At 45.4% G+C, this 13624-nt stretch overlaps 1 protein-coding gene across 6 annotated transcripts in view; it reads right to left on the bottom strand.

Annotated features, from left to right (window-relative positions):
- Positions 1 to 3404, bottom strand: part of LOC146716732 (uncharacterized) — a 31626-nt gene extending 28222 nt beyond the window's left edge. For 3 of the 6 annotated variants that reach the window (XM_085467821.1, XM_085467843.1, XM_085467825.1), the window contains exons 1-3: positions 3147 to 3283; positions 2484 to 2659; positions 2038 to 2148 (exon numbers count right to left, since the gene is read on the bottom strand). In XM_085467821.1, coding sequence (XP_085323947.1) covers positions 2038 to 2148; positions 2484 to 2659; positions 3147 to 3266 — 407 coding nt within the window. In that variant the 5' untranslated portion in view covers positions 3267 to 3283. Of the gene's footprint in view, positions 1 to 2037; positions 2149 to 2483; positions 2660 to 2731; positions 2766 to 3146 lie in introns of all 6 variants that reach the window. The other 3 variants (XM_085467835.1, XM_085467810.1, XM_085467816.1) reach the window with 3 other exon arrangements.
- Between the last annotated feature and the right edge of the window lie 10220 nt (positions 3405 to 13624).

Here is a 13624-nt window from a genome sequence, read left to right as displayed (position 1 = left end):
AGCACTTTTAATTCTTATTTTTATTTTTATGTCTATTTAAGCGTAATTTATGACAGTATTTATAACAGTATGTTTTAGAGATGGCACGATACCACTTTTTTATGTCCGATACCGATACCGATATCATAAATTTGGATATCTGCCGATACCGATATGAATCCGATATAGTGTTTTTTAATCAACAAAACTGTTTTTTAAATATCTTGCTGCATTTTGTATAAGTTCATACTCAAGTTTAAAACAACAACTACACTAAAGCTATTCTGTTATACCTGTATGCAAAAAAAAAAAATTTCATATTTCAGCAATACTGATCAATCTAATAAACTTAAACCTACACCATCCTCCCTATTCTGGTATTTTAAAGAGTACTTAGCATAAATATTAAGCAACCTAACTAATAGGGTTCCAACTCCCAGCAACAACAAAAATAAATAAATAAAAAATAGGGAACCACCCCTCACGCTCCACCTCATGATGCTTAATCGCCGTAATCAACCTTAATTTGATGCAGTGTGAAAAAAAATGCACAGAAATCAATTATTTTTCAAGAAATATTAAATAGATTCAACATCTTTCTTCAACAAAATTGCAGACTGCACAGATGGTACCTTCCCAAAGGAAAAAGTACTATAGCTTACTAGGGTATATATATTAGACTTAATAGTCACTATATACAGTAATGGACTTCTATTCATTTTACATCAAATTAAAACTTTGGGTGTCAGATAATTATTTATTAAAAGCTCGACATTTTAAATGAGAATAAGAAAGAAAAGTATGTCTTTGTGCCCCCTTTTCCCTGTTAATGCCCTATCGGCCCCCCTGGCTAAACTTTGCTAGATCCGCCCCTGCACAGTTACCAGCGTCAGCTACATAGAAAAAGATCCTGGTGTAGAAAGTAATATTAAATAAATTCTAACAACAGCTGATCAAGCTTAAATGTGCTGCTGTTGTTCAGCCGCTGGTTTCCTCTTTCCGGTGCAAAGTGGGCCAAAAGCAAACAAGAGAGAAAAGCCGATCAGCTGATCGTTAAGCAGTTTCATGATTGAAGTAGCAGCAAGAAGAGGCAGTCGCTTGTTAAGCTTAACGCAGGAATGCTTTACAAACATTCAGAGATGGACTTACACACTTGCTTTACTTCTCTCGGGATAACTTTGTCGGAGATGAAATGCCGGGTTGCTAGCGAAGCTCCACATGCTATCCAGACCACCGACAGGTCCCGCATGCCACAGCCGCTCTATCACGTGATGCACACTGCTCCGACGTGCTAACGTTCTGAGGTGAGTTACGGCGTGTTGCAAGTTTTGTGAGGTGCTTTCGTGATATTTAATGGATCGGATTACATTTTTTATTTTTCTCCGATATCCGATCCAGTAATTTAGGTCAGTATCGGACCGATACCGATACGTAATATCGGATCGGTCCATCTCTAGTATGTTTGCACTGAAGCACCGCAGCAATTTCCTAATGTTGTAAACCTGCTCAACATTTGGCAATAAAACCCTTTCTGATTCTGATTCTGATTGGTTGGACAAAGACACAGTTTTCTTAGTTTTGCCTCTGTGCACACAGTGGGTTTTTAATTAAACAATCTACTGTTCAGCTACCTGTGTCTACTATGAGAACAGCTGTCTTACCTCAATTTTCTCCTGACTTGTGGTGGCTATGGTAGCTATGATGAAGCTATGCACAAACAACAACAACTCACCTGTGTATAACACATATCACCTACCTGCCTCATAACACCCTTAAAAAATCCCTCCAGAAATGTGACATTGATGAAAAACTTTGGGAATTCAGTTCTGAACAGAGGTTAGCGATTTACAAAGGAACAGATGTATGTAAATGAAAGACAAAGGCCAGAGCCAACATTGCAGAGAGTTGCTTGGAGCGTGGTTGCCTGTGTGCAGCAGACTTTGGCCTTAGATCCCACACCAGAGCACACAAATAAAAAGTGGTTGTTGTTTACTTTGACTAGTAAGTGATGAAGGTAGGGTTTAATTCTCTCTTAATAATATTAGAAGCATGGCTTACTTCATGACCAGATGGGGTGTGGAACTGCTGACAGGGTGGGAGCTAAGGTTTGAAGAAAGCTCAGGTCCCTGGGAATTGGTTGGGATGGAGGCATCCTCCATCTTTGGAACTCTAACGTCAAAATGTAAAGAATTAGCTCAATATGCAAAAAACATGTAATTTTAGTCTCTGTAAATTACAAATATAGGTAAGTTAAATGTATTGGTATTGACACTGATATAAGAGATATATCACTTTTTTAACAGAAGCCCATGTAGGTTTGGATTTTCTTCTCCAGTGTCTCGTGTTTCCGTTGAAACAGTGTCATCATCTAGTTGTCTGCCTCAAGCAGTTTTTGACTTATGGCCATTTGCTTTTGCCAGGATCACCACTGCTATCTGAATATTTACTGCCCCCCCCTCCCCCTCCAGATTAGAGAACAGGGAAAAATACTTAAAAATACTTACTGTGGCTGAACAGACTGGTCCAGCTGTTGAACCACTCGGCCAGCTATCTCTGCCTGCAGGGTCCGACTGTCTGATGTTGTATTCAGCACCATCCATGTACTTTCCAGAAACCTCAAAGTGTCGCCCAAGCTACCGTTACCGGCAAGCCCCTGAATAAAGATCCACCTACCCAGGATCTATTCAGAGTGAAAGAACATACAGTTAGGTTCAGAAAGGTTTGAATATGGATACAATTTTTGGTATTTTACCTCTGTATGTCACTGCAACTGCTTTCTTATGAAACTGCAAACAATAGCTGCTTTTAATGAACTTCAAAAATTAAAAAAGAGGAAAAGATATTGCATTAGCTGTTGTGAAATAACAGCCACTTTTCTACATTGTCTCACTTTTCGGGTCTCAAATGTATATAACATTACAATATCATCATGAATAAAATGCTGCCTGTCAGTATCTTGCAGACTGGAGCAGCCTGGGATCAAACCACCAACCTTCTGGTTAGTGGCTGACCTGCTCTGCCAACTGAGCTACCGCCACCCCAATCAGCCCACTACATGGCAAGGTGTGAAGAGCCAAAGCTGGGAAAACTGACAAAACAACTCTGGGCCTAATTGTCATATTGTGAGGGAAAAAGACAGCTGAGGTTAGAGGTCAAGGGACCTGTACCTGGTGAAGCTCGTTAGCTTGCAGAGGCTGGGTCAGCTGATTGCAGTCGTCTACTGTTGGTGCTGCTGCGCTGAAGGACAGCAGAGAGATGAGAGCAAAAGCCCGGTGTGTTGCAGGCATGGTGGATAGCTGTCAGCTGCTGTTTTCCCTCACATCTGAAATACCTGGCATTTAGAGGCTATTACAAAACCTACTATGTTGTGCTGTACTTTGCTCTGTATAGCAGCTAAAAACTCCACTGGATTGAAGAATTCTGGAAAGCTGAATTGTGCAAACATGGTGGAGGCACATAAGCAAACATGTCACTTATCAGCTGTTTGAGTAATGTCTGCATGTTGTTTTGCCAACATGTATTGGCCTGCAACAAACTGCCGAGCATAACTAAGTCCTCCCGGGTTTCCCTGCTACAGCTGTTTTCACATAGTGAGCTTGTGCTCATACTTCACATTCTTTTAAACATTTCAGCACAAAGTTGGGCATGCATAAACCGAAAATACATGCCTGTTCATAGTGAACGGAAGGCAGAAAACAGCTTTGGTGTGTACAAAGTTTATAGGTCTACAGAATTATTTTGGCATTTGAATTTTATTTATTCATTTATTTAGGACAGTGCATGTTAATGAACATAAATGTAAAAAAAGAATTACATGAATGTAAACATACCAGATTATAGCCAAGGGCTAATTTTCATCTGTTGTCCTTAAGCATAAAAATAGACAATAATTCATAAAAATTCATCATTCATTCATAATAAAAACTCCGTCACCAAACTTACACATACACACCATTCTGTTCCCAAATAAAACATTAAAACTATGCAACTCATACATGATCACAAACTTGATTTGTCCATAACCAGTTTTTAACCTTTGCCTTAAACAAATTGAATGTCGAGCATTCTCTAATGGGTTGAGGAAGACTGTTCCACAGATGGCCACCCTGGACAGAAAGGACGTTCTGCCCAAATGCTGTCCGTCTGTGGGGTATAAACAAGTCTCCTCGGATTGTAGCTCGTGTGGTCCTGTCTGAGCTTTCTTTATGCCTAATGAACTGCTTTAGTGGTGGTGGAGCAAGGGAGTGTAAGACTTTATATATTAAACTCACTCTTTTAAGTTTCACTAAGTTATTGAAGTTCATATGAGAGATGATCATTGAGTAAAAATACGTTTTTGCTACATTCATATTTAAATTATTACGTATATGATTAAAATTTCGATTATTAAATTTAAGTACCTGGGACACTTTATTTATGTGATAGTGTTGGGAAGCTGGGAAGAAGGCAAGAAAAGAACAGTTGCTTTGGACACAACCCTCCACACCTAGCCCTGGAAAAAGAGCCACGTGTCAGGTCAAACACAAATGCAAGAATAATCATGCCACTGTGCGATGTGTTCGCTGCTACAGATACACATGTGGTAAATGCAGACTACAGATACCATGGCAGTGCCAGGATTGTGAGTGATTGCTGAAAATGTTGAAGTGTACTCACTCACTTTTTATTATTATTTGTAAATATGTGTACAAATGGTTGGTTTTTTGTACTGTTTTTATCAATAAATCTCAGCAACAAAGGAAATACACCCATATGTGTTGATTTCTCCCTAAGATGGCAAACTGAAACACAAGTTTCCTTGTAGCTCAGGAAACTAACCACTCCAAGTGGCTCAGCATGGCCCCACCTTATTTACATAACAAAAGCAGCTGTTCACAGGTGATTAAGGATATTAGCTAAAAGCCTACCAGCCATTTGAGTGTGAGTGTGAGTGTGAGTGTGAGTGTGTGTGTGTGTGTGTGTGTGAGATATATATATATATATATCCATATATATCCATGCATTAGGATAATAAATATGTCACGGCTGCCGAGGCGAGCCGTGTGGAGTTGGAAAAAGGACCCAAGAGCAAGCAGTGTATGAAAAGATTAGTGGAGTTTATTTACAAGGTGTCAGTGGCAGGAACAGAAAACGAATAATGAGACAAACTAACGGAAACCTAAACTGGGAAAACTAAAGAGCAACTAGAAATCCACAGGACACGGGGAGAAAGGCAGAGAGACGCAGACTGACGGAGGATACAAAACCGCAGAGAGACACAGATGAATGCAGAAAAGCGCGGACTTACATGGAGTAATACAGACGAACCGGCAACAGGCAGGAGAACACACAGGGCTTAAATACACACACCAGTAATCAGGGGATAAGAGACAGGAGGGCAACACAGCTGGGAGGAATCAGAGCTGACGGGACAGGGGAAATGTAAACTGAACACACTCACATCAGACATGAACCTTCAGAATAAAACAGGAAATTAACAGACAGAGAACCAGACAGGACACTGAACTTGACAGGCAGACTCATGAGCAGACACAAAAACACCATGGACAGACAGAGGGAACACAGAAGTGGGAGCAGGCAGGCAAAGAACAGAAACCTAACAAATGGCAAAATAACAACAGAATACACACTCGGAATGAACAAAAGCATAAGGAAACACAAAACACTGAGTCCTCAGACTCAGGACCATGACAGTACCCCCCCCTCAAGGGCTGGCACCAGACAGCCCAACAGAAACACAAAAACGGACCAAAACCAAAAAAAAAAAAAAAACCCCCACGAACCAAAAAACAGAAAACGACCCGACCAGGGCGGGTGGTGGGGGTCCAGGACGGAGGGACACAGTCCGAAAAGGCCCAGACGGACAAGGTCAGGGGGCCGACCCGGAGGCCAAAACAGTTCAGTTCCGGGGGCCGACCGTGTGAAAGGCAGCGGCAGTGGGGCAGGTCCGGAGGCCGGCCACGCAGTAGGCAGTGGTGTGGAAACAGTTCTGGGGGCCGACCGTGCGGACGGCAACAGCGGCGTGGAAACAAGTCCGGAGGCCGGCCACGTGGAAGGTAGTGGCGGCGTTCAGGAGGGCGTCCACGGTGGCGGAGATGCCCAACAAGCGGCCTGGCAGATGACCGACGATGTGGAGGTGGTAGTAGGGGACCTGAAGGCTGCGTGGCCCCTGCAGCCCCAGACGAAGCTGCAGAGGCTGGACCAGACGAAGCTGCAGAGGCTGGACCAGACGAAGCTGCAGAGGCTGGACCAGACGAAGCTGCAGAGGCTGGACCAGACGAAGCTGCAGAGGCTGGACCAGACGAAGCTGATGAGGATGCAGAGGCTGGACCGGATGAAGCCAAAGCAGACGCTGGACCAGGCGACGAGGATGAAGCCAAAGCAGATGCTGAAACCGGACCAGGCGAGGCCGAAGACTGAGGCCGCAGCAGGCGAGGGTGATGAGACTGCAGCTGGTGGCTGGACGGGCTCCTCGGGCCCCCCCAGCTGACGAGGCAGATGGCTGGACGGGCTCCTCGGGCCCCCCAGCAAAAACAGTCTCAGAACCAGTGGGCACTGGAGCCCCTGGCACACACAGAACAGAACCAGCAGGTGCGGAGACCTCTGGCAGGAACACAACAGAACCAGCAGGTGCGGAGACCTCTGGCAGGAAGGCAACAGGACCAGCAGGCACACGGGCCTCTGGCAGGGACAGAACAGGACCAGCAGGCACACGGGCCTCTGGCAGGGACAGAACAGGACCAGCAGGCACACGGGCCTCTGGCAGGGACAGAACAGGACCAGCAGGCACACGGGCCTCTGGCAGGTACAGGACAGGACCAGCAGGTGCGGGGACCTCTGGCAGAGACAGAACAGAACCAGCAGGCGCGGGGACCTCTGGCAGAGACAGAACAGAACCAGCAGGCACAGTGGCCCCTGGCAAACACATAGCAGACTTCAGCTGCCCAGAGCGTTGACTCTGCTCAGGCAGTGACAGCTGGGTGCAGTCCTCAGCTGGCTTCTTGACCTCCAGGGATCCAGAGTCAGCTGGGGGCTGAACCCCGGCCTCTGGGGAGGCCCTGGAGTGTGTCGCAGTCTCAGAACTGGTCAGCTTTTGAGGACTGTTGACAGTATTGTTAGATTTGTCTCTCTGCTTGGAGTGGATGGGCGAGGAGCAGTGTCTTTCGGGTAGAATTGACTTGTATGGTTTTACAGGTGGAACTACTGACACAGGATGCAGGGCTGGTGGCTGCTGAACAGGAGGCTGAACTGAGGGTGACTGACATAGTGGTTGTGATGACAACGGTGGTGGAATTAGAGACTGAGCTTGAGGCCGTGCGGCTAACTGAGCTTGAGGCCGTGCGGCTAACTGAGCTTGAGGCCGTGCGGCTAACTGAGCTTGAGGCCGTGCGGCTAACTGAGCTTGAGGCCGCGCGGCTAACTGAGCTTGAGGCCGCGGTTCAAATGAATAAACAGTCCTAGTATTATCAGAGCTGGTGTTAATGGTCTCTGGGTTATATGTCACAGTTTTAGCAGACCCTGGGTTGGCTGACACGGGTTTAACAGTTTCAGAAGAACAACAGCCCTTTGCTTTCACTGAAGTCTTAAAAATGCCAACCTGGGAGAGATCGGTTACCACGAAGGTAGGTAGGCTTAGCGAATTAGCTCCCACTGACACACCCCGAACAATCCCGGAAGAAAAAGTCTTAAGGTCCGAATTGGAACTGTTATCCTTCCTACTCACCTCAGTCGGCCGCTCTGATATCCTGGGGTCCGACTGTGGCGAGGGGCGTCGACGGCGTGAGTGCTGATCCCCATTTGAAGGCTGGACCGACGGGCCGGGCAGGACACTCTCCGTCGGGTCGGGGAGTGAAGCATGAGTTGCAGGGTGGGTGGTAGCAAGGGGGAGAAGATGAAGCTCGTTCAGAACAAAATTCTGTGTGAGCGGGTGAAGTGAGCTGAGCAACCAGGGGAGACCAGAAAGTAAGCGCTGTAGCCGAACAGCTATGCTTTGGCGGAATTCTCTCCCCTCATGCTCCAGCCATAGGTTAATTAATTTGTCCACTGAGTACATAATGTCCTTCCGGAGCTCCTCGGGCGGGTTGACTGCTGCTGGGTCCATAGTGGCCGGTTCGTACTGTCACGGCTGCCGAGGCGAGCCGTGTGGAGTTGGAAAAAGGACCCAAGAGCAAGCAGTGTATGAAAAGATTAGTGGAGTTTATTTACAAGGTGTCAGTGGCAGGAACAGAAAACGAATAATGAGACAAACTAACGGAAACCTAAACTGGGAAAACTAAAGAGCAACTAGAAATCCACAGGACACGGGGAGAAAGGCAGAGAGACGCAGACTGACGGAGGATACAAAACCGCAGAGAGACACAGATGAATGCAGAAAAGCGCGGACTTACATGGAGTAATACAGACGAACCGGCAACAGGCAGGAGAACACACAGGGCTTAAATACACACACCAGTAATCAGGGGATAAGAGACAGGAGGGCAACACAGCTGGGAGGAATCAGAGCTGACGGGACAGGGGAAATGTAAACTGAACACACTCACATCAGACATGAACCTTCAGAATAAAACAGGAAATTAACAGACAGAGAACCAGACAGGACACTGAACTTGACAGGCAGACTCATGAGCAGACACAAAAACACCATGGACAGACAGAGGGAACACAGAGAAGTGGGAGCAGGCAGGCAAAGAACAGAAACCTAACAAATGGCAAAATAACAACAGAATACACACTCGGAATGAACAAAAGCATAAGGAAACACAAAACACTGAGTCCTCAGACTCAGGACCATGACAAAATAAAATAATTCTAAAGATTTATTGTTGATTTAAGATAAGATAAGATAAGATAAGATAAGATAACCTTTATTAGTCCCACACGTGGGAAATTTGTTTTGTCACAGCAGGAAGTGGACAGTGCAAAAGTTATGAGGCAAAAATTAGAATACAATAAGAATAAATACAGTACACAACTGTACAGAATAGAATAAAATAATATACTATATACAGTAGAATAAAATAAAATAAATATACAATAAGATAAAAATAGAATACAAATACAAATACTATATACAACTGAGTAAAAATACAACGATGACAGAAAGGATTATTGCACTTAGTATTATTGCATATGTATGGATGTGTGTGCTTGATCAGTTAAAGTCTTTATTATGGAGTCTGACAGCAGTGGGGAGGAAAGACCTGCGAAATCTCTCCGTCCCACACCGTGGGTGCCGCAGTCTCCCACTGAAGGAGCTGCTCAGTGCTGTCACAGTCTGCTGCATGGGGTGGGAGATGTTGTCCATCAGGGATGACAGCTTAGCCGCCGTTCTCCTGTCACTCACCACCTCCACTGGGTCCAGAGGGCATCCCAGAACAGAGCTCGCCCTTCGGATCACCCTGTTCAGTCTCTTCCTGTCCCCAGCAGAGATGCTGCCGCCTCAGCAGACCACACCATAAAAGATAGCAGAAGCCACCACAGAGTCATAGAAGGTCTTCAGGAGTGGGCCCTCCACCCCAAACGACCTGAGTCTCCGCAGCAGGTACAGCCTGCTCAGCCCTTTCCTGTAGAGGGCGTCTGAGTTATGAGTCCAGTCCAGTCTATTGTTCAGATGAACACCAAGGTACCTGTAGCTGTCCACAGCCTCAATGTCCATACCCTGGATGTTCAGTGGTTGCAGTGGAGAATGCTTGTGCCTGCGGAAGTCTACCACCAGTTCCTTGGTTTTACTGGCGTTGATCTGGAGGTAGTTCAGCTGGCACCAGTCCACAAAGTCTTGGGTCAGACCTCTGTACTCCTTGTCGTCCCCATCAGTGATGAGGCCGACTATTGCAGAGTCATCAGAGAACTTCTGCAGGAAGCACTGGGTGGAATTGTGGGAGAAGTCTGCAGTGTAGATGGTGAAGAGGAACGGAGCCAGAACCGTTCCCTGTGGGGCCCCCGTACTGCAGACGACCCTGTCCGACACACAGCCCTGAGTCCTCACATACTGTGGTCGGTCGGTGAGGTAGTCCAGGATCCAGGTAGTGAGGTGATGGTCCACTCCAGAGTTCACCAGCTTGTCCTTTAGAACCGAGGGAAGAATGGTGTTGAAGGCACTGGAGAAATCAAAGAACATGATTCTCACAGTGCTTCCAGCGGTCTCCAGGTGAGCGAGGGAACGATGTAGGAGGTGAATGATGGCATCATCCGCTCCAATGCCAGGCTGGTAGGCAAACTGAAGTGGGTCCAGTGATGAGCTTGTTAGGCGCCGAAGCTGAGCCAGGACCAACCGCTCCAGGGTCTTCATCAGGTGGGATGTCAGAGCCACCGGCCTGTAGCTGTTGAGGTCCTTGGGGCGTGAAGTCTTTGGCACTGGTACAACACAGGAGGTTTTCCAGAGCTGTGGGACTCTTCCCAACCTCAGGCTCAGGTTGAAGAGGTGCTCCATCACCCCACACAGTTGGTCTGCGCAGGACCTGACGACCCTCGAGCTGATGCCATCTGGACCCGCTGCCTTCTTGCCATTAATCCTCCTCAGTTCCCTCCTAACCTGGGTGGTTGAGAGAGACAGGCTGGAGCCTTGTGTTGAGTGTGTATTGGATGCTGTTGTTGGGGGTGGGGGGGAGTGAGCAGGGTGAATAGAGGAGGTGTGAAGTGTCTGAGGTGGAACAGCAGCAGTGGGGGTGGGTGAGTCTGCAGCCGATGTTGCAGACTGCCTCATGGCTGAGTCAAATCTGTTGAAGAAATGATTCAGTTCATTTGCCCATCTCACATCCCTCCCAGGCAGAGAGTTCTGCTGTTTGTGGCCCGAGATGGTTCTGAGGCCTCTCCAGACTTCACCAACGTTGTTTTGTTGAAGCTGGTTCTCCATCTTTATTGTGATGGGCAGCAGATTCCAGATTCCTCTAACAGTCCAAAGACATGCTGTCATTGGGGTTAGGTTAATTGGTGATTCTAAATTGCCCATAGGTCTAAATGGTTGTCTTTCTCTAAGCGTTAGCCCTGCTTCAGGCTAGTGATCTGTCCAGGGTCTACCCCACCTCTGTGACAGCTGGAATAGGCTCCCTGTGACCCTCATAAGGATAAGCGGAAGTGAATCGATGGATGATTTATTGTTTTGCAGCTGAAAATAACATGCTAGCCAGTTAGCACATAGGCTTAAGGTTCAATGGGTTGGTTTAGCTCAGGCAGTAGAGCAGGTTATCTACTTATCAAAAGGATGGTGGCTTGAGCCATGCCTGCTCCAGTCTGCATCCTTGGACAAGGTGATAACTCTCTGATGGATCCGTTGGTGTTATAAAGTAATTATACAGAAAAAACAGAAAGAAAGCAAATGAGACAAGTTCTATAAAGTGCTTTGAGCGCTCAGGTATAGTAGAAAAGCGCTATATACAAAAACATGTACTTGCCAAGCAGTTGTGGTGGTTTCAAGGGAGCAACCAGACAGAGGGACCAACTCCACCACCTTTAATTGTAGCTAATGACAATAGTCTGCACTCCAACAACTCCAACCAGAGTTAGAGTTCACGGCCAGCGAGAATTGGAGATTATGTATCAGAATTTCAGGAGGAGGACCACACCTCCAAACACGCTCCTTCCGGCTGCCATCTATATAGGTTCCCCTAGTTCTGCAATCTGATCATTCTCGTTTACGTGTCCCACCCTCACTCTCTCCTTCTACTCCATTCTTCAACTTCTTCACTCCTATTTAGTACATGGGGATCTGCCAGGCCCGGGAGCCATTGCCAGTCCCCTTCGAGGCCTTCCCCAAACCGCAGCTCAATTCATGTCAAAGCATTCACTACTAAAACGCTGTCCAACTTATAATGAGGACGTGGGCCCAGCTAGTGAAAGACTTACCAAATAAATTGCTTGCACATGAAAAACATAACATCCCAATTATTTGATCTTTCACTTGAAATGTGCACACAAATGCATGTTGATCCTTATACCGACCTCCACTGCAAACACAATGCAAATCTGATAGTTACAGTCGGCCCTCTGGTCAGTCACACATCTTGGGAATCATGTTGAAGGACAGGCAGTGAAAAACACAGTGAATGGAGATGGAGCTCTCTGGGTAGCAGAATTAATGGCCGACTAGCTAAGATTTGTTTTACTCCCACATTTCTTAATGCACTTCAGCTTTCTCAAATACCACTCTGGACCCTGCTTGTCCCCAATCCAAGCTAAGATTGCAAAGCTTCTCAAGAAGATTGTCATGCAGTTGCTGGTTGCTGTTGGTTGCAGTTTAGTTGCTGGATGATTTCCATGTTATAGCAGTATCTGGTAATACAAGATGAAAGTTAAAGAAAAAACATATATAAACATGAAGTAAGAAAGACTACAGCAAACTTATCTTTGCATGTTTCACAATGTTAATGACTCCAAAGTTCATCTCATCACAAGAATCTGTGCCATTGTAGTTAAAGTAAGACAGGATGAGAAACAATAGAATTTACAGCCACTGCCATCTATTGTGTAAGAACATGACCCCTTGGAGAGAAAGGTAATCTGTATATTTAGCATTTAATGGAGGGTAAAGGACACTTGGAGGTGGGGAGGACCTAAGGATTTGCATTTGATGTCACTTCTCCAGAACGATCTATTCCTGTTTGTCTGTGAATCTTTATTCCCTTTACAGAACTGTGTCCTGTGGAGGAAAAGAAGTCAGAATCCACACCTCAACAAAACCTCCACTAACAGAGTTCTTAATAACACTGCCACTGCTATTGTCAAACTTACGCTGTTGATTGGTTTTTACTCATGATTTAGTTGAAAGAAATTTGACAAGTTTGAATGTCCAAACTGTTACGTAATAAGTAATTTTTGGTTCAGGTTTTGACTCGCCCACTAGACTCTATGTGACTCCTGATTGCTTAGCCAACATGAATGGGACAGGAAAGTTATGTTTACGTATCTTCAGTGTCATATCCATCCATCAACCCATCCGAAGCTTGGATGGTCAGCTTGATATCTAAAAAAACTGAGTTAATTATAAACAACAACAAAAAGGCATTTAATGCCATTTTAACCCAAATTGACACCATTAATCAACTGCATAAACCACTTTGAGGGAGGAATGGTTTGCACACTTGATCAATACTCACCCATTGGCTGTGAGCCAGAGAGGGATCTTCCTGAGAAATTGATCAAGTGATTGTATGACTTGCTACAGTTATATAGCAGCAACCTGAAGATCAAGCTGAAAGCATACGCTGCTTTACTGTCCATTTAGACTGTAATGGGTTATTTTCTCATACATCACAAAATAACCATGATGTATACTGTCTTCACTAATACCTGAAACCAGAAAATCAAATAACAAACTCTAAATAAATGATAAAATTTGAAAAGTTTCTGACATCAGTGGTCATGGAAACCAAAGGCAAGACAACTGGCCTTTTTTTGGAACCACAGCAGTTGCACCACATTGGTCATTACAAATACTTCCAGTTTATACAGGGCATGAGTTGTTCCTGATATGTTAACCATGTGTTTGGGCAAAATAATTTGAGACAAGAATCTGTCAGAACTTTTGTAATTATATTTCTCTGTTATTGTGTTTTGTTTCACCAGTGCATGTGTGTGATTTATTTCCCCCCTGTGCATTTCCAAACCGATGATTAAAGTGGCCGGTATTGTCAACTAACTCTTCTGGCTC

Source organism: Copadichromis virginalis, linkage group LG2, assembly GCF_057382275.1.
Source record: "Copadichromis virginalis isolate Kocher_CV1m ecotype Utaka linkage group LG2, C_Virginalis_male_GT1.1, whole genome shotgun sequence".
NCBI lineage: Eukaryota > Metazoa > Chordata > Actinopteri > Cichliformes > Cichlidae > Copadichromis > Copadichromis virginalis.
This window is presented reverse-complemented; position numbering and strand designations above follow the sequence as displayed.